The 22,361-nt window shown below is 34.5% G+C and overlaps 1 protein-coding gene across 9 annotated transcripts in view; it reads left to right on the plus strand.

Annotated features, from left to right (window-relative positions):
- Pde11 (Phosphodiesterase 11) overlaps positions 1-22,361 on the plus strand; it is a 251,591-nt gene that overhangs the window by 197,901 nt on the left and 31,329 nt on the right. For all 9 annotated transcript variants that reach the window (XM_067768642.1, XM_067768644.1, XM_067768645.1 and 6 more), the window contains 2 exons: positions 5,206-5,521; positions 18,510-18,656. In XM_067768642.1, the coding sequence (XP_067624743.1) occupies positions 5,286-5,521; positions 18,510-18,656 (383 nt within the window). In that variant the 5' untranslated portion in view covers positions 5,206-5,285. The remainder of the gene's footprint in view (positions 1-5,205; positions 5,522-18,509; positions 18,657-22,361) is intronic.

Here is a 22,361-nt window from a genome sequence, read left to right on the forward strand (position 1 = left end):
AAGGGCGATAAAAGATACTACTTTGTAAGTCAAATGTAGTTGGGTGGAATACAATCAAATTTTCAATTTATATTTTTTTCTTAAACAATTTTGGAGAAAAATGAATCCCAACATAAAGTCTGGACAAAACTGAAACAACCTCTTGAAAGAATGTTCGTTATATCTGACGCTTGGTACTTAATTTTGATAGCTTTGCTAGCTGATACAACACTGCCTTCCACTTGCAGAGAAAGTAATTGATTTGCTTAAGACGTATAACGTTGATTACGATGACATAATAGAAGTCCGACGTCTGTTCCAGAATGCAAAATTGCTTCAGAAACGCTGGCCAGGGATCTTAATCACTTTGACTCAAGTGTTAGGCCGAGAAGCGTAAGCTCTTCTTTCTAGCTGATTTTTACTAAAAGAAAGTTTCCTGCCAAGAACTCAGCTACTGTTTTTATCGAGTCGGAAGCTAATTATATATAACTGTATCGTCCTCACCATTAATATTTGCAATATTTAGGGTATAGCGCTTGATAGCAATCGCAAAATTCCGTCTCATGCAGCCGCTGTCGTGAGCGAGGTACAAAACTGCATTCTTATTTAAAATATTTTAGGGTTGATCGGCCGGTCAATCTTAAGGAATCAATATTACAGGTCATTTCGGGATCATATCATATGTTTGGTAGTCCCGAATCGTCTTTTTCCAGGATCATTTCGGTATTGTCTTCAGAACTATATCTGTATCATATCGGGAATATTTTCAGGACGATTTCTAGGTCACTTGCGGGCCGTTTAAAAACTATTAGTTTGGCACAATTACAAGAGTATATTACGACCATTATTTCGAAACATTTTGGGATTGTTTTGAAATCTTTTCCAAATTATTCAACGAACTATTTTTGGATGGTTTTGGGACTATTTCGAGACTATTTTCGGAACCGTTTGGACCTATTTCGGTGCTTAATATATCAGTATCACATCGAAAAAGTTTCGTGTTTAGTTTCGAAATAATTTCGTTACTATTTCGGTATAATTTCAGTACTGCTTTATGGATTATTTCTGTGTTCTTTCCACATCATGGGAGATCATTTCCGTATTGTTTTTTCAACTTTTTTAGGATCATTTCGATATTATTTCGGGATTGCTACTGTAATATTACTTACGCATCATTCAGGGCATATACTTCAAGTTATTTTCGGCACTATTTCAGCATAATTTCAGAGATATAATTTTAAAATAATTTCAACTATTTTGGAAGATTATCAAGGGGCATTACTGGAATGCTTTACGATCAATTCAAGATTTGTTTCCTGAAAATTTTGGAATCGTTTTGTAGTCTTTTTTGGATTTTCTTCAGAATCGCTTTTGTGTAATTTTGGAATTTTTTAAGAATAATTTCGGAAGCATATATGTGGCATTTAAGGATCGTGTTCCTAATTATATCGGGAGTTATTTCGGGTCGCCTTGGAACTAATTTCGGTACTAAATATTTCGTGATTCTTTCGAAAAAGTTTCGTGATTGATTCCGGGACAACTTTTTTACTATTCCGTTATAATTTTACGATTGTTTGTTGAATAATTTCAGTATTGTCACGAAAGTATTGCGCAATCATTTCGATATAGCTTTGGAGATCATACAAGCAAATTATTTTAGGAATGTTTTCAGAATTATTTCGTATCATTTCTATATGAATTCGTTATTTTTTCGCAATTGATTCTAACATATATATGAACCACTTCGGAATTGGTTGGTGTATTATTTTGGAACTATTTCGTTCTCCTCTGTTATATCGATTGTATATTAGACTGGGCGGCCACCGTGGTGTGATGGTAGCGTGCTCCGCCTACCACACCGTATGCCCTGGGTTCACACCCCGGGCAAAGCAACATCAAAGTTTTAGAAATAAGGTTTTTCAATTAGAAGAAAATTTTTCTAAGCGGGGTCGCCCCTCGGCAGTATTTGGCAAGCGCTCCGGGTGTATTTCTGCCATGAAAAGTTCTCAATGAAAACTCATCTCCCTTGCAGATGCCGTTCGGAGACGGCATAAAACATGTAGGTCCCGTCCGGCCGATTTGTAGGGAAAATAAATAGGAGCACGACGCAAATTAGAAGAGAAGCTCAGCCTTAGATCTCTTCGGAGGTTATCGCGCCTTACATTTAGTTTTATATATTAGACTGGGTAAAAAAAAAAGTTGCGAAACCCCGCCCTTAAATTCGAAGTTTCTGTTGAGAGGGTCTCTGATATTTAAAAGGAAATTTTTGTTTATCCTTGCAAGTATAGTCGAAATTTTGGGAAATTATGTTATCGAAGTTCTGGCGTTTTATTATCGACAGCAACCTTTTATCATCGACGGGTTATGGGCGTGTCACAGTATTTTGTTAATATTTGTCATTCAGTTATCATTGTACGTGTTATTGACAAGGTAAAGCCGAGTTATCGATTTGTTTTGGAAGTATTAAAAGAAAAATTATGAATATGTTATCAAATAATTATCGATTTGTCATCGAAAAGCTAACGAGAAGTTATCGACTTGTGATTGAAAGGCTATGAAAGTACTATCGGTTTGCAGTCGTTGCGTTATAGACTACCTATCGGTTCGTGGTTTTGACTACACCACAGGGCGGGTTCTAGTTAATTTAAAAACATTAATTTTCTGTATGTTTTCCTGCAGGTTTAGACATAGAACGACGTGGGAACATGGTTCTTACATTCTCTTTTTTCACAAACTTCCGCTAGGTGTTTATGACATGGCTTTCTGAAGGGAAAAGCTCTGCTATATTTAAGTACAAGTAATGAAGAGTTTACGTGATTTTTATTTAATTTTCAAGATAATAAATGATTCTGCAAAAAAATTTGTTTAAACAAAATTATTTATTAATACGAATAAGTAAAATATAAAACGATAGCTTTATTTAATCTCGCATTACAAGCATTTCCATTTAAGTAAATAAAGCTCACGTTCTCTTGCTTGAAAAAACATATCAATTGAATAATTTTTTCCATTCTCTCACTGAGAAAAAATTTTCGCTTCGTTTACAACAAAAAAAAAAAAGCAAAAAAATATTTGCTCCATATTTTAAAATAAATATCCGGCTATCAAGATTAAAATTAAAACCCTTAATAGGTTTCTCAGTTCATAAGAACCCGAGACTAAACATATCTATAAAAATAAATATGAGTATTTCCACAAATACGGCTCAATAAATATTAGTTCACAAAACAATGTACAAAGATTTATTTATACTTCGATCTATTTTGCGAAATACAATATTTTCAATTGTTTGATTGCTTGGATAGTGTCGTATTGTTGTAATAACTTTAGCGCGTGCATATTTGCTTTTATTCTATAATTTGATAAATTTGATGCTTTTGATAAAATAAAGCGCTTTCAATTTTTAACTTTGTTATATATTTATTCTAATATTGTAAACAAATAAATATAGAGGTATAAATATACAAACATGCATACATACATTGATTGAGTATGCACAGCCCCCAAATTCTTAATTCACATGCTTCATATGACGCGTAATGTGAGTTGGAAAGGGAGACTTAAAAGACTTAATATCTTTTTTTTTTTTAAATAAACAAAATATATATGGAAGCAATCTTTCGACTTTATTTGTGCTAAACATTCTACATTAAAGCAGTAATTCCGTCTTTGTGCCACTGAGTTTATTTGAAAGTTCAGTAAGTTTTATGAGCTGTGTGAAATTGAACGTACAAGTGCGTAGTTGTGCTATAAGAAAATAAATTTTTACAAAAGCTTAATAAAAACTTTTACTGCATTTAAATATTGTCTCTGGATTATGATTAATTTGTGATGTTGCTTGTATTTATTTGGAGAAGTTTTGATTTTGAAGTGATATTTGTGCAAAATGGTAATAAATATTTTCGGATGCAGCAGCGAACACGAAATTGGCAGTGGCAACATTTATCGAATTTCGAAAATTTAATTATTAAATTATAAAAAAAAATCTAAAATTCTTTTAACTGAATATGTGCACGACAATAATAAAAATGTTTTCGAAAAAATTCGAACAAAATTACGAAAGCTTTGAACTTTTTTTGAGCACGCAAGTTAATGGGCTGTTACTTTTGCTCAAACAAACTTAAAGTTATAGGTCTCTTAAAATTCTTATAAATTTTGACAACTTTTTTCCGCACTAAAAGCGCGTAGCTTATATTATTGTATTGAAGAAAATCTGAAAAGCCCTTTGAAATAAACAAATTTTAAAAATCCATCAAAATTTTATTAGACATATAACTTGTAATTTGTTTTATTAAAACTGCAATATGTTGGACTTAAACTATATAGTGAAAGAAATTCAGAGAACTTTAAATTTTCATAACACTTTCTAAGATTTTCGAACATTTTCGAAATTTTTTTGAAATTGCATATTTGTGCAAAAAACTAATCGACATGTTTAAAAATGTTTGTAAAATATTCTCGAGCTTCGAATATTTTTTTTTTATTGAGATTGAGTTTTTGAGATTGTAAATTTTTGTAAAATATTCTCCAGCTTCGAATATTTTTTTTTTGAGATTGATTTTTTGAGATTGGTTGTTTGAGATTAATTTGCATAGTTTCAGTTACCAAATTTATTGAAAATTTCGCAAAGTTCTCTCGAGTTTTCGAATATTTTTGAAATCGAAAATTGTAATATGTTGGGCCTAAACTATACAGTGAAAGAAACTCAGAGATTTTCATAAACCTTTCTCAAATTTTCCAACATTTTCGAAATTTTTTTGAAATTGAATATTTGTGTAAAACATTAATATAAATTTTTTCGGACTCTTGTAAAATATTCTCGAATTTTCGAATATTTTCCAAAACGTTTTTAAATTCTCTAGAAATTGTCTCGAATTTTCGAATGTTTTCGAAATCTTTATTAAGATTGGTTTGCATAGACCTGCGTCCGTAAAACTTAGCTCTTATGGCTTAACGTAGATACAGTAAAAAATCGAAAAGAAAAAGTGAAAATTTGTGCAGAGCTTGAAAAAAAACCTACTCCTTTTTGTGTCTTTGTAAAGTTTTAACAGATGATAGAAAAAATGCTTAACCGCGATTCCTCCAAATTACTTAAAATAAACTATTATATGTCATAGAGAGTTATCTTTTATTAAATAATTTTTTTGTATATTATCAATAACCTTTACTATTTTGCAATCGCATTTCTTTAATCCTTATTTTCTGTTCTCTTCTACTTCCTTGCAGGTCTCCAATTGCGTAGCATCGAAGAGCCAAGTGCACAGTGTCATACACAAACGCATCATTATCAATATACTGGTGGCAGAATGCCTGTGGCGGAGCAGGGGGGCACAGGGTGCGTAACCTTTGAAAATGCCATTACGCTTAATCAACGTACCGGTGTCCCCCTGCAACTGCAAACAGCGCAACAATCATATCAACCTTTACAACAAAACCCGCACACCATGCAACATACAACACAAAAGGGCTATGATGCCGAGCAGGCGCGCATGGAAGCTTGGATGGATGAGAATCAAGAATTTGTACAGGATTATTTTATAAGGTAAGCCACTTGATATGTGTGCTTGCAACAAAGGGGATAAGAGGGATAAATATTCATATATAGGAAGGCATATGGTTTAAGTTCACAACTTGAAAAAAAAAAACAACAGCAAATAAAGCGCTAAAGAGTTGAATATAGTGGAATTGACGTATGTAGGAAAATGCGTGTTTTGTGCTGCAAGAACTCTATGCGTATATCCAGTGAGTAATCGGCCTTGCACAGCGATTAAGCTAAGCTCTTTTAGCATGTCGGGCAAACTCATTTGCTGCAATAATAAAAAAAGCTAATAAAAATTTTAATACCGCTTAAGCACAAATGCAAACATATGTTGTGGCAAGTACTACTTTAGTAGATAAGATTTAATAAATATAAATATATGAAGGATTTTATGGGTGGTATAAGATGGTAAATTATGGGGGGTGCATGATACAAAAAAGAAGGTAGTTCCACTCAAAATTTTTTGACGTATTTGGCGATTTTTGAAGTTGCATAATGTTTGTTGTTTTGCAAGAAGCGTTGCCATACCGTTACTGTTTAAGACGAAATTGTGGGTTTTCGAGATAGAAATTTCCTTTAGGATGAAAACGCAATGGTCATATGAGACAATAATAATATGCTTTTAGTGCGATTAATGTGCATATATATCGATTGATAATACAGTAAAATATGCAATTTTATAGAAAAATAGTGGATAATGACTCATACGTTGGTTAATGACTCATATCTATATGGCAGCTTGACCCCTAGACAGAAAAAAAATACACGAAAAATCCTGTTCTTCTGTTATCTATTATTATGCCCCTACAGTGGATATTTCTTAAGGCATGTTTGAAAAAAAGTTTACCTCCAAAGTCTGCACATCTTTTTTAATGCTAAAAGGGCACAGATGTGTATAGGCGGGGCTGCCCCAAGGTGACCCCTGGTACAACGGGCAAAATACTCTCATAACTAGTGGCTAACTTGCAGATCCACAGGGTAATGTTCTCCCTAAAAAATTATTTAACAATTCCCTCCTAAAGCGCAATGCTTGAATTATACAATAAATAAAAAAATAAAAAAAATAAACTGTGGATTTGTAGTAAATTTGTCAAGAAATTGCGGTGTCGGTTTATAATGACCTCCTTTGAGCAAGCAACTGACAAACGTGTATGTTTTGTCAAAATGTTCTGAGCAAACGTAAGCACTCTTAAGAAGGCTCTATTTCCTTGCTTTGCATACTTCGATCCATATTTCTTCCACCAAAACAATTGTCGGGAGCTCGAAAAAATTATTAAAAACCTTCTTTTCTAGGCTGATATTTCGTATTAAAATATTTCGAAGGCATTTTTTGTATCATGGGTGGGGGAGGGGGGGGGGGGGGGAGCTCGAATTTTGTTGTCATAAAAAAAACTTTACACCATTTTGGAAACTCATCGGTTTAAAGTCAAATCGGTTTTTGTAAAATTGATATGTAATTCTTTTGATCTTGACAAGTTTCACAATTCTTTTTAAATTTTGCGCTGTGAAAAAGTTTTCACTAGTTTTCACTAGGTCCTCATAGTTTGCTTTGGTTTTCTCAAACTCCGAAAATGCAATCATGTGGAAACGTCTGCAGAGATCAAAATGATATTAAAAGAACAATAAAGCTTCTCAAGATCTTACATATATAAGTGGATGTCAAATTTTCATATTATAGCTATCAATGGTATTTAAAGAGACCAATTAAAGAGAAAACATATGTTCTGTAACCGCCTCAACACTTTATGGTCATCACTTGAAGAAATATTTATATATAGATATATATCATAGATGCTTTCAACTTCTTCCATGGTGTCAATGGTATGATAAGTGACTTTTAGAGGATACTGTTGTTATTATAACCGCAAAAACTCTAAACAAAAGTTAGGGACCTGTTGCTGATATGGACAATTTTTCGTGGAGTGTGAATCTGGCACGCATAGCCTTCTATTATGAGCCCAACTGCTTCGGAAACAATTTTTTTCGAGTTTCTGGTATGTGAATTTAATTTGGCTCTTACAACAGTTAGCGTCCCGACGATTTGTTAGAAAAATACAGAAAACTCCAATTGGAGGGAATTTAATGGACAACGCAGCGCAGCTTTTTCAAGCGCATATTGTGTATAGCTTCTCCAACTCATGTGTCAACCTCATCTACCCGTGGCGAATTCTGCTTACACTCTAAAACTTTTGTATGAAATTAAGATTAAAATGGGGGTAAATTCCTGTTGAAATAATTTTTTGGTGTAAAAATGTCTATTTTTTGTACGTGTTTATGTTGATAATAAAAAAATGGATGATATTAATATAAAACAAGTAAGGACGGGACTGTCTTCGGCTGTGCCGAAGACTTCATACCTTTCATGAATGGGGCTGAACAATAATCTTATCCCGTTCGTAATCTCCAAATAATCGGATGCATAAGATAAGAAATATATAGTGAACAGATGTACATACCTAAACGATTTTTAAGATAAACATAAAATAAAAATTGGCAAAAAATCCCCTAATCTGAACGATCGGCTGTATAGGATATATATTATATATAGCTCCGATCGAAGTGCTTTTTTCAGGAAATCTTCTATGATATATTAGAATAAATATCACCAGGTTTAACGTTTTTATATTGGAAATTAAGGGAGAAATGGCTAAAAATCTTTCTATCTGAACGATCGGTTGTATGGGATATATATTATATATAACTCCGATCGAAATGAGTTTTTCATGAAATCTTCTATGATATATTAGAATAAATATCACCAAGGTTAACGTTTTTATATTGGAAATTAAGGGAGAAATTGCCAAAAATCTTTCTATCTGAACGATCGGCTGTAGTGGATATATACTATATATTGCTCCGATCAAAGTGATTTTCTCACGATATCTTCTATGATATATTAGAATATATATCACCTAATTTCACGTTTATACTTTCTTAATTGCGGCAGGAATGACCAAAACCGTCTTATCTGAACGATCGGTTGTATGGGAGATATATGTTATAGTGGTCCGATTCTACCGGATCCGACAAATGTCTAATAAAATTCAAAAATACATCCTTGTGCGAAACTTCATTGCGATATCTCAAAATTTGAGGGAATAGTTTGCGTTAAAACAGACAGACAGATGGACAGACGGACATGGCTTTATCAACTCAGTTCGTCGCCCTGATCAATTCGGTATACTTAATGGTGAGTCTATCTTCTATATTTCTCAACGTTACAAACATCGGACCAAAGTTAATATACCATTTCATGTTCATGAAAGGTATAAAAACGTGTAATATTTTCATTTACACCCGAAAAGCACGTAGTTTTAACAAGAAGTGTGCAAAAGTATACATGCTTTGTAATTTCACACAACAATGTGTAAATTTCGGCCACTTATTATCGTATTTTGCTTCAGGTAACTGTAAATTTTCATTTTCTGTGAAATCGTCGCGTTTGTCGCCTCGTGGTGGAAGAAAGCAAATAAGCTTTAAAATATAGTTATAAATAAGTGAATAAGCTTTACAAATATATTGGAAATGTTTGTGTGTAAAGTGTGTGCAAAGCAGTTCTGCAAATTAACCAGTTATGTTGTTGTTGTTATTGTAGAGATAAGGTTGCTCCCCGAAGGCTTTGGGGAGTGTTATCGATGTGATTGTCCTTTGCCGGATACAGATCCGTTAGGCTCCGGCAACACAGCACCATTAAGGTGCTAGCCCGACCATCTCGGGAACGATTTATATGGCCACATTAAACCTTCAGGCCGTCCCTCCCTCCCCACCCCAGGTTCCATGAGGAGCTTGGGGTCGCCGGAGCCTCGTCTGTTAGTGAAGCAGGATTCGCCGCGGATAGGTGAGGTTGACAATTGGGTTTGGAGAAGCTGTATATTGCGCTGGTATCCTGAAGGGTTGCGCTACACAGCCCCTTGAATCTGGTATTTTAGTCGCCTCTTACGACAGGCATACCTACCGCGGGTATATTCTGACCCCCTAATCCTCTGGGGGATTAACCAGTTATCATTTGCATTTATATGAGCATAGGGAACTGAGTTCCAATTTGTTTGAATATTTGTTTCCAAAATGAAATAAAAAGTTTCAAGATAAAATGTCTATACAGTCCATTTTCCAAAAATTCGTTCTGCTAAAGACGCCGTAGTTGTAGGTGTCACCACTGTGTACCACATCATTTGCTCGAATGCTTCTTCTGACTTTTTCGCTACAAGCATACATGAAGTATGTTCACATATTTTAAAACATTTCGCGCCCTTAGGGTGTAAATATAGCAACTGGTACGTACAATTTTAGGCATATTGTGTGTAAAGTATTACACATTTTTTTCGTATAATTCAACAAGAGATTTGTAAAAATAAAGATGTTTAATATTACACATGTATAGTGGTTAAAGTGTTGCCTACCATTTTGGTATTGAATTTACGGTTTTTGCTTTAGAGTGTAGTTGCTAACGGGGCATCGAGAATGTATGCATAATAGGGCGGGTCGATTTAAAAATCGCTCATTGCTCTATGAAAATCGTATTCTAGGGATCAAAATAAGAAACTTTGCCGAAGGAACCATACCTCTAAAACGAATTCTGATGTTCCCTCCTTTGGGTCGAACTTTTGGGTAGGGGCAATTTCAATTCTACCTGCTGTGTCTTGTGGTGGCTTAAAAAAAACAACACAAGCAATTTTACGATATGCAATTGTGTCACAGTGATACCTTCATTTTTTAAAACGGTTGAATAAAAAACCCACACAACTATGTTTACGACATGCAAATGCATCACAGTGAGGCCTTGGTTTTAAAAGGGGGTTGTAAAAATGCTAATTTCTAATGATTTTTTTTAATTTCTTTTCTATTACTAAGTTAAATTCATTTTTTCATTTACATATGTTCTGACTAAATAAATTTCTAAAGAGAAAAATAAACTCCAAAAAGAAAAAACATAGGCATTTCGAAGTGGGATTTTTCAAAATTTGCCCCTACGACCCAAAGGGGGGACATCAGAATTCGTTTTAGAGGTATGGTTCCTTCGGCAAAGTTTCTTATTTTGATCCCAAGAATATGATTTTAACAGAGCAATGGGCGATTTTTTTGCGTCCCCACAAATCGACCCGGCCTAATGCATAAGCTATAGATAGCAAAGGTTTGCGGTAAGTTTTAGATATAAAACTTTACCGGTTTATTATCAAAAAGTTATAGAATATTTATCGAAAAGCTATAGATTTGTTCTAAAATTTGCTTTTGGTTTGTTATCAGAATGTTAGCAATTTGAAACACTGATTCATCATGTTTCGTTTTTATCGACTTTTTATCAAAAAGTTGTCAATATGTTATAGATTTATATTCAAAAACTTAGCGATTACTTATTGAAAATTTATGGAGATTTTATGAAAATATTATCGAAAGTTATGTATTTGTTTTCGGATTTTCATCGGTTTTTTATGGCAAAGCTATCTTTTTGTTATCAAAAAGTGATCGAAGTTACGGCGAAATCTATTTTTCTCGAGGTATTACTAATTTTTTAGTGGCTTGTTATCGACTACATATCGATAAAACTTCAATTTAACATCGATATCGTGTTCGTAACCCTTCGGTAAAAAGTCGATATGAAATCAATAAATTGACGATAAGAAGCCGATAATCGGTTGTAGCCAAAATCAAGCTCTGCTCAAAAAGTTCAAATCATTGTTTTCTGGTAAAGTTACTTCTGCTGGGACTTAACTTGAACCCCGGAGCGAGCTGTAGTTAAAAAAATTATTTTTATAGACATACGAGTGTTAACAAATCTAATTTCACGAGTAGTTGGTACTCATGCATTTTTTTTTTTTTTGAAAAAACTTTTTCAACTTACGGTTGCAGTGCGGTTATCTTGTACTTTGGAGATATGCTTTTACAACACCAATAAATCAGAAGCGGCATTGTTATGACATCATTTCTACATGCCTTACAGAACTCAGTATTATGCCTAACTTGAAAAGTTGAGATTTTCACTTTATTGCCTTTGCTCCTTTTCAATGAGTTATGACTTTAGTTTTAACGAAATATAGCCATTTCTATTATATTCTAACTTGCCCGCTATGCAAACAAAGGCACTTTCGTACTCAGCAAATATATGTGGCTACGTGGCGTATGAGCAACATAAATTTGCAAAAGTAAAAGTAAACAAAAGTTTCAAAACGACTATCAGTTCACTAGTTGTTGTTAAGTCAAACTGTAAAACTAGTTTATATAATTGCAAAAGTGAATAATGGACTTGCCAACAAAAATATTTGTTATACAATGGAAAACAACAACATTATCTCCTGCACCATAATAGCATTACAAACATTTTAACACGCACACACATACAGTTTTTGAAAAGTGCATACTGGATGAATTCCAATAAAACCGCAGTACCCAGAAAGACCTATAGTGTCAAAGTAAAAAAAAAAAAACAAACAAACAAATTGTTGCTTTTAAAATTTTGGGATAACCGCTTCCAGAATTAGGGTTTCTGCATAGAGTTTTTGTCCTCAGCGTTGTTTGCACACAGAGTATATTAACTTTGGTAACATAACTGTTGGTCGTAACGCCATAAGCGAATCGAGATAAATATAGGCTTCGATATATCAAAATACTCAGGATGAAAATACGAATTGATTAAGCCATGTCCATCCGTGCATCCGTCTGTCTGTGCACACGATAAATTGAGTTAGTATTGAGATATCTTAATGAAGTTTTGTATATGGATTTCCGGGAACTTATCTCCTATCGCTACTTGAAATGAGCAAAATCGAATGACAACCACGCCCACTTTTTATACATACAACATTTTGGAAATACAAAAAACGTAATTATTTAGTAAAAAAAACATCTAAAATGCTTAAATTTCATGTGCGGTCTGGTATTCAGACTCTTGAAAAAAATTTGAAAACATTTTGAAAATGTGCGTGGCACCGCCCACTTGAGATAAAATCGAATTTACAAATATTATTAATCATAAATCGAAAACCGTGGCGGCCACCGTGGTGTGATGGTAGCGTGCTCCGCCTACCACACCGTATGCCCTGGGTTCGCACCCCGGGCAAAGCAACATCAAAATTTTAGAAATAAGGTTTTTAAATTAGAAGAACATTTTTCTAAGCGGGGTCGCCCCTCGGCAGTGTTTGGCAAGCGCTCCGGGTGTATTTCTGCCATGAAAAGCTCTCAGTGAAAACTCATCTGCCTTGCAGATGCCGTTCGGAGTCGGCATAAAACATGTAGGTCCGGTCCGGCCAATTTGTAGGGAAAAATCAAGAGGAGCACGACGCAAATTGGAAGAGAAGCTCGGCCTTAGATCTCTTCGGAGGTTATCGCGCCTTGCATTTATTTATTTATTTAAATCGAAAACCATTAAACCTATCATAACAAAATTGCCTTTACTAAAGCGAATGCTTCGAAGAAAAATTAACGAAATCGGTTGAGGATCACACCCACTTTTATATAAAAGATTTCTGAAAGGGCCGTGGACGAATATAATTAGGTATACATTTGCGAAAGGGAGCTTAATATCAATAGAATTTTACTTTATAAATGGAATTATAGCAAAAAGTTAGAAAAAAATAAAACAATTTTAAATGGGCGTGGCACTGCTCCTTTTTTGACTAAGCAATTTTCTATGTTTCGGGAGCCTTCACTCGAAAAAAAATTAACATGTCGTTATAAAATTAGGAATACATACTTTCTTTATAACAAGAAATATTTCCAGTAAAAATTGACGGGATTGGGCAAGAATCACGCCCACTTTTATATGAAAGATGTTTAAAAGAGTCGTCGACTAGAATAATAAGCTTTATCTTAGCCAAAAATAGTTGTGTATCAATGATATTTCACTTACCAAATTTTATTGTGAAATGAAATTGGGAGAAATTTTTTTAAATGGGCGGTGCCACGCCTCTATTTTGCACAAGCATTACACAAAAATTCTAGAGCATCAAAAACAAAAAATTAATCCCTCGTAACGAAGTTCGAAAAAGTAATTTATCTAAAATAAACTGTACAATTGAAATTCGCGCTGAGTATATATTGTTCGTTACACCCCAATTAAGCACCCTTACTTGTTGTTTTGTTTTGCTCCATAGCTCGTGTGGCCTGAATGGGATGCGAAACGCACAAGAAGTCTCCTTCTTCTTGGGGATGGGGGGGGGGGGGGGGTATGGCTCTGGTGGTTAGTCTTATAACCGGCCACATAGCAATGGGGAGCATGCACAACGGCTGGGTGCTGCCTATAAAGATTATTGCAGAAGCTGCAAAGAGGAAGCGGGGATAGAAACCGTCAAGCATTTTCTGTGCGATTGAGGAAGAAATATCTGGGATCTACCTTCTTTGACGATCTTTGTTATCTGGCTAAGTTGGAACCTAAGAAATTCCTGGAATTTGTTGAATCGACGTGGTATCACAATGGGACCTTTTTGGGCTTAAGAGCAATGGTGCTCGCATCGGTGGCCACTCTAACCTAACCTAACCTTTGTGCGGGTTTAAAATGCATAACCAGATAGATACATCTGTATGTTTGTGACATCCTTGATGTATTGGCAAAATATTTGCATGTACATATGTATGTATATTTTTCCAATTCTGATAAAAGTAAATATAACTTTGGCAAATGTATATGTATGCGTGAATATTTTTTTTTAAATATTTTGTTGTTTATTATGTTGCATTATTTATTGATTTTGTAATAATGTTTGTTGTCATGTTGTGATTTGTTATCGAAAATTTTTCCAACATACAAAGATTTACCCAAGCCGGTGATATGTGGCAAAGGTCACCTGTGCAGTATGAAAGTAGAACAATACTCACATAATTAATGCTAGAAATTTGGTTAGTTTTTTCTGCTTACTCCTCCACATTATTAAAGGCGTTTATTTTCGTCCTTTCGCTATAAATTTGTATTCATTACAATATAAAAATACACAAAATTAGAAATTTGTTACAATCTCGTTATACCTGCATTTAGATACTTGACATTTTACCCTCCATTTTGCTTGATCTTACTTGAGTAGAAAAATATAAGTAAAAATATTTCAATGATAAAAATTCTTTAAGAATGACTCTTCGAAATACTTTCAACTGCTTCAGAGGTTGGTTATTTGTTAGGCAAATATATATTTTACCTCTTTACTTACTTAAATTGATTTATTACTAGCGTTCGTTTTTGACCCTTGTCAGGCTATATGTTAAAGAAATTTCTAATTTATTTTAAGAAATTGTAAAAGTTTATGTTACTAGCATAAAAAATAAAGGCTTGTAAAGCATTTCAAAATTACGTTTCCATACAAATTTCCAATTATAAGAGTGCTGTACACCTATTTTATTTGTTACTAGCAGACCCGGCAGACGTTGTTCTGTCCTAAATTTGGTATATCTGCATACATTTTATTAAGCTTTTTCCGTCTAACTCTGCCCTCGTCCCTTCTCCTTCTCTCTTTTCTCTTCTCTCAAATTTTTCTCATTCTTCTTCATATCTTATTGCCAGCCCCAGTCCTAATCCCAACCCAGTCCGTCTCTGGTCTACTTCCCGGAAAAAAGCATCGTAAATACTAATATAGGAAAATGTATATACCAAATTTCAGGCATATCGAATAGGACGTATGTAAAAATGTATGTGGGTATTATTAATTCATGTCTTTATTTCGGCTTCAAATGCATATTTATCAGTTTTGCCAGGTTGATACGATTAAATCGAATATCACAATGAAAATAACTTAAAAGCTCTCAGCAAAAGATTTCTTTTGATATCCAAAATACACACACATTCTAGGGGTATCCGGGTCCATGTTTTGGCCTATATATCGAGATCCTAGTCACCAATAGGTATGAAAACGACCCTGTATTAAAGCACTTAACAACAGCTTTCATTTGATGTCCATATTGTATAAACCCAGGGTGCCCGGGTCCACGTTTTGGCCTATATCTGGAGACCCTAGTTACGGATAGGTATGAAAACTACCCTGTACTAAAGCACTCATCAACAGCTTTCATTTGATATCCATATTGTATAAACACATTCTAGGGGTGCCCGGGTCCACGTTTTGGCCTATATCTCGAGACCCTAGTCACCAATAAGTATGAAAACTACCTGTACTAAAGCACTCATCAGCAGCTTTCATATGATATCCATACTGTATAAACACATTCTAGGGGCGCCCGGGTCCACTTTTGTCCTATATCTCTAGACCCTAGTCACCAATATGTATCCTGGTCCACTTCCCGGTAGAAAAATTATCCGACATTTTATTCTAGATATAACGCTACCTACATACCAAATTTCAGACAAATCGAGCCATATATACGATAGTTTAGAATAAATCGGTCCCTGGTCCACTTCCCGGAAAAAAAACTTTTCACAAACACTCTCCGGGTTGCTACTAAGTTATCCTGAAAATTTTAATAAAATCGGCGTGGTAGTTTCGGAGTCCATAAGCCTCATACAAACATACAAACATACATACATACATACATACATACATACATCCTATTTTATATATATAGATGAACAAGGAAGTAAATACCAATGGTTATGAGGGTGGGCGAAAAATAAAATAAATGTTGTCCTTTTGGTATAGTGGAAATATTGTTCAGGGCATCCAAAAAGAAAGCCTGTAAAAATTTAATATTTCTATTTTACTTCTTAGAGGTGCGAATTTAAAAATTTTTCTTTTTATAAAAAGTGTACCAGAGCTCTAACCCTTAGTAAACAAAACCACTAGCTATACATATTCTTATAGAAAATTTAAAGGTAAAAAACGGAAAGGGATTAAATATAGTAGATCCTGGGTTCGCGCCCGGGCAAGGCAATATCAAAATTAAAAAAAAAAAGGTTTTTCAATTTGAAGAAAATTTTTCTAAGCAGAGTCGCCCCTCGGCAGTATTTGGCAAGCACTCCGAGCGTGAGCCATCTTTTTCTATGATGATCACATCCGATCGGTCACCTCGGCACGCCAAACTATTGATGACACTGTTCGGCAAAAATTCGCCAAAAGTCTATTCTATTATTCTATTCTTCGTTATAGAATATGCGAAGAATGTTTGACACAGGTAGTATTTAATTCTGCGGTATAGGCATATCGTTTAAATCCTTTCCATTCTCTGAAGATCAACCATTAGTTGCAGTACGGCTACTCCGCTGCCGTTGCCAACGATTTATTGGTGTGGTGGGCGCTTCTCCCTCACCTTGCAGTAAACAATTTACAGCGCCCCCATGCTTGAAACGAGGTGAGCACGGTTCGGTGTTACCCGTATTTTATTGTATCTGCTCCGATTTTTGCACTGTGGTGGTTCCGAGATATTCGCTGCCCTTAAACATAAACATAAACAAGTTCGGAGGTAGTCATTAAAACTGTAGTGCGAAACTGTGGATTTGCGTAACGATCTCACACTTTTTCTACAGATACATATGTTAGCAACTTATAGAAATGCTTCAGCAAGCAGAGGAAATCACAAAAAAAAGTTATTTTCTAAAAGATTATCTGCTTTGTTTTTGCAGTGCTATTTCACAGGAAATTGCAATAAGCAAAATTTAATTTGGTGCCACTTAAAGCGAGTCAGTTAGAGCAATTGAAGATTGCTTTTAGATTTCGTAGCTAATTTTTAAACAAACATAGTAAACAAAAACATATACATGCAAATACATATATGTTGTTCAAGAGCGTATACTGTGTACTTAAGTTTTCTTTACTAAGATTAATTGGAGTAGTCAACATTTCTCAGAATGAAACAGCAAATGCTCTGTAATTTAGTTACATGCAGATTTCGCTTGGACGGAGCGCTGAACTTTGATGTATGCTTAATGAGTCAGTAAAGAGAGTATAACGACATTATTTGGTTTCCAATAATTGGAAGAGAGAATGATATCCGTTAGCCTAGTTGTGTATGGCTAGCGTGTTGTATGCAAGTGGTATGGTGCGACTAGGCGAATGAGCGACATTTATGCGATAAGATGGCTGGCTCTAAACTAAATGTATACATGATAGTGTATTATAAGCTGGGTTCAAGCAATATTCTTGGGTATAGGACCAAATTTTTGATGTATAAATAATGTATGGGAGAATACAGAACGTAAGCGTAAGTTTAGTCTATACACTGTAGTCTATACATTGTAGAGTTGATATGGTCGAAAGCAGCTAACAAGGCAAGTAAAGAAAGGAACGGAAGAGAAGAGAAAGGAAGAGAAGGGAAGGGTTGAGGAAAGGAAAGGAAATGAAAGGAAAGGAAAGAAAGAAAAGGAAAGGAAACGAAAGGAAAGGAAAGGAAATAAATGGAAAGGAAAGAAAGGCAAGGAAAGGAAAGGAGAGGAAAGGAGTGGAGTGAAGAGGAAGGAAGGGAAAGAAAATAAAGGAAAATGTAGGAAAAGAATGGTAAAAAAGAAAAGGGGAAAAATAGAGATTAACGGTAGGAATGTTTAGAAGTCAAAACCAAACCCGGAGCCGGATGGTTTATTGTTAATATGTTATCTAAGTTTTACGATATCATCGTTGAGGTATCGATTTATTATCAACGGGTCAAAGGTATGTTATCCACTTCTTATCGGCGATATACCCGCTTGTTATCGTAATTTATAAAATTGATTTTAACAACAAAAGCCATCGATATTTTACCGACGACTTATCAGTTCTCATCGAAAAAGTACCCATTTGTTACCGAAAAGTTATCGATAATTTATTGGAAAGTTATCTATGTTTTCAAAAATGTATCGACTTGTTATCAATTGGTTTCTAGTAAAGTTGCCTCTGTTGCGGTTTTACTTTATCCCCAAGTATTGACGTTCTAGACGTACATCTGTATGTTTACACATCTTTATCGATGCGTGTAGTTACGTTTTTTTTTAAATATTTACCCAAGCTCAAAAACGGAAAAAATTCACTGTAATTGTTCGTGAAATGGGAATGGAAGTTCACTTTTCTTTATAGTTTAACAGACGACTGCTTTAATTAACTCTTACTTACATATTTACTGAGAGGATTTTTTTATTTTCTACTTGCAGAAAGGCCACACGTCAAGTTGTTGATGCCTGGCTAGTTTCGCATGCCACCTCAGCCGGCAATGATGTCTCTCTGGCAGGCTCTCCTACATATCCCAACGGTCAGAGTTGCTCATCACGTGGCGGTTCCGGAGCAACAACACCTGTGCGGTAAGTTTATTTTACTTCCTTTACATTTGTTTCATTTCATTTTTGTTCGCGAGTTTATGGAAAAAGGGGAATCTTGCAATCCACTTGTAACTTCATAGGGAGGTAGAGTACTGAAGCCGATTAATTTCGCTTTCGAGTTTTATTTAACTTTCCGATAACCAAAATACCTAAACTTGCTCCTATTGATGTGTTATATTTGGGATAAAAATGTTTTCTAGATTGTTAGATAAATATTTAACATATTTAGAAAATCCATTTAGTACATGTGGAATCTTGCGACGAATACGGTGAAAATGCAATATGGAGAAAAAATATTTGCTTAAAAATTTTAAGGCGCTTCCAGAAAACCTATCTTATGGCTCTAATAAGATGTAATATTTTGTATAAAAAAATGTTCTAGATGAGACAGGGTTCAAGATATTTAGAGATATTTATTTATAAATGTGGAATCTTGCGATCGATTTTCAAGTTACTTCCATTGGAGTTGGAAACTTGAAGCTTCATATTGAGTACAGGGCATTTTGACAATGCAAACAAAGTAGGCAAAAAAAAAAAACCGTTGAGTAGCGCACGGGTCGAGATAATAAACAAATTATCATGTGATTTGAAATCTTGCTTGATGTAACGTCCTGAAAAACTACACTTTTTTCAGTTTTAGTTCAAAAAGTTCTAAACCTCAATTGTAACTTTCTGAGCCTCAATTGGAATCTTCAAATTTGTAACGTATTCCAAAGTACAAAGAAAGTGAAGTCCATATCTGTGGTTGCAAGTCATAACAGCCTAAGTCTTATGTAAAGCCATCGTTAATACCATTCGAAATTAATTGTCCAAATATGGACGGTCATACATTTATCATTCTATCTCGACTTAGGCGATCACATATATGTATTACAAAAAATTTCCCTAGGGAGCGCACGGATCGAGATGTATAGAAAATTGGTACGAAAGGGGAGAATATTGCGAAAAATTTTCAGGAGACTGAAAACTTGAAGTTTCAGAAGAAGTAAAAAAAATGTGAAATATCTTTTAAACACTGCCTTTATAAAAATCGATCAAAGCACAAAGAAAAATGTGTCCTTAAAAACAGATATAAATTGTGGTGAGTTTTGATTATGGAATTTTAATAATAGCTATTGGAAGTAGCTCTTAAGAAACAAGGCTTTTTTAGGAGTAGAGCGTTATTTATAGATGTTTAGTATCTTATTTGCTGCGATGCTTTCAAAATTGCTCACCCTGAGCTTTATCTTTTGTAAAGTATGTATTGCTAAAATTTCAAAGTCACAACTCACCAAGCCTATGCTTTTGTTCAACGACACATTTTCAGCTTCCTTTGGTTCCATTTGCGTAAAGTTACCATTTTGTTCTTTTTATTAAAGTTTGTAAGTTTGTAAATACAATATTTTTCAATAACGTGTAGGCGTTTTACGAAATCCTTTTAAAGCTTCTATTATTATTTTAGAATCCTTATTATACTAACGGACTAGGCTATTGATGATATACAAAGATGTGGCATATATCGCATTATTGGCAGAACTAAAAATAAACTCCTACACATACATATATACTTACATACTTAAATATAGAGCCGACACGGAAAACATATTTTTATAGTAACAACCTTGTTGGATAATTCGTCAGCAATTTGAGTTTTTGTTATATTGCTATAATTTATTGGCGTCAATTTGTATTATATCTTCCCCTTTTCACTTTTACATTGCACTTCGAAATATTTTGTTTCTTTTTTTCATTATTGTTTCTGTTTTTTGGCTGTGGCTAGTGTTCAGTGGTCTCAAGTTGGTCCTCACATTTTGTGATTGTTTTTTTTTTTTTTCAACTTTGTAACACCGCATAGCTGTTTTGTAAATGTGAGACAATTACTCTATTTACACTTACGCCCGCTGTGTTGGTATCCATTTAATGACACGATTTAGGGGCTGTCAAGCAACGGGGGCTTTGTGCAGTTGATAAAGAATTCTGTGTAATTCTTGTTTATTTATTTAGCCATTCAGTTGACTGACATAAAAGTGTCAGCAGATAAAAACAGTCTGTGAGTTTATGTTGCTAACCGCACAAAACATGTATTTTATAGCTATGTAAGTTAACCCTTTTGGCTTTGGCCTGATAACGGTTCATTAGATTTATGTGTTTATGTATGGGAGGGGGTTATTGAATGAATGTGTAAGAACCTTCTTTTGTTAATTTTAGCTTTGTGCTGCTAATTTTAGTCATTGTTAGCCGATGGGATGAAGTATTAGGATGTGCGCATACTTTGAACGGTTTTCAAATATACGAAGCCACACATTGAACTTTAGTCCCAGTTTCAAGTATCTAAAACATAGGGATGTTATTTGAAATGCGAACGCAAGATACCTAACTTTATGGAAATACATTTTTTTTTTTTAAATACATATAAGCGCACCCTATCGGGATGTTTTTATACTCAGCTGAGCAGAGCTCACAGAGTATATTAATTTTGTTCGCATAACGGTACCCCGTAATGGCATAAACTAATCGAGATAGATATATATCAAAATTATCTGGGCGAAAAATAGAATTCCTTTAGCCATGTCCGTCCGTCCGTCCGTCGGTCCGTAAATACGATAACTTGAGTAAAATTTGAAATTAATGAAATGTGGTATGTAAGTTCCTGGGCACTCATCTCAGATCGCTGTTTAAAATGAACGAAATCGGACTATAACCACGCCCACTTTTTCGTTATCGAAAATTTCGAAAAACCGAAAAAGTGCGATAATTCATTACCAAAGACGGATAAAGTGATGCAACTTGGTAGGTGGGTTGATCTTATCACGCAGAATAGTAAAATGTTGGACAATGGGCGTGGCACCGCCCACTTTTAAAAGAAAGTAATTTAAAAGTTTTGCAAGCTGTAATTTGGCAGCTGTGTATGTACACCCGAATCTAGCCTTCCTTACTTGGTTTTTTACATTGCATTGTCATCGGGTTCTGACTTATGAGCCAAGTTTCAAGTCCAGTCAAGGTTGATGTAGGTTATTAAAATCGAGTGCAGGGTTAAATGTTTTTTGCCATTTATTTGGTTTCTGAATTTTGAATTCCGAAGTTTGATTTCTGAATTTTGACTTATGAACTTTGACATTTTAATTTTGGCTTTCTAAAAAAATCATTAAGTAAAGCATCAACATTTTAGAAGCAATTGATAAAGGATTTTTCTAGATAGATACATTTCTGCGCAGCTAGGGCAGGTTGTCTGAAGAATTTTCTACTTACTATTCCAAAAACAAAATACAATTTTTCAATTATAGAAAAATAAAAATAAAAAAAAAAACAATAATTATCATTAAAAAATTTATTATTGTGCCTTGAGGTCGAATCGAACGTAGAACAATTTTTTGCAATTATAGGAACGTTTTTCCAAGCGCGGTCGCCCCTCGGCAGTGTTTGGCAAGCACTCCGAGTATATTTCGGCCATGAATATCTCTCACTGAAAACTCATCTGCCCCGCAGATGCCATTTGTAGTCGGCATAAAACAAGTAGGTCCCGTCCCGCCAATTTATAGGAAAAATTAGAAAGGAGCACGACGCAAATTGGGAGAGATGCTCGGCCTAAAATTTCTGCGGAATTTATCGCGCCTTACATATATTTATTTATTTAAAAAAAGTTTTCTGAGGAAATGTGTTTCTAAATTTTTGTTTTCACAATTTATGGAGGGACGCGACCTAATATAC

The sequence above is a fragment of the Eurosta solidaginis genome, chromosome 2 (assembly GCF_040869045.1).
Source record: "Eurosta solidaginis isolate ZX-2024a chromosome 2, ASM4086904v1, whole genome shotgun sequence".
Classification (NCBI taxonomy): Eukaryota; Metazoa; Arthropoda; class Insecta; order Diptera; family Tephritidae; genus Eurosta; species Eurosta solidaginis.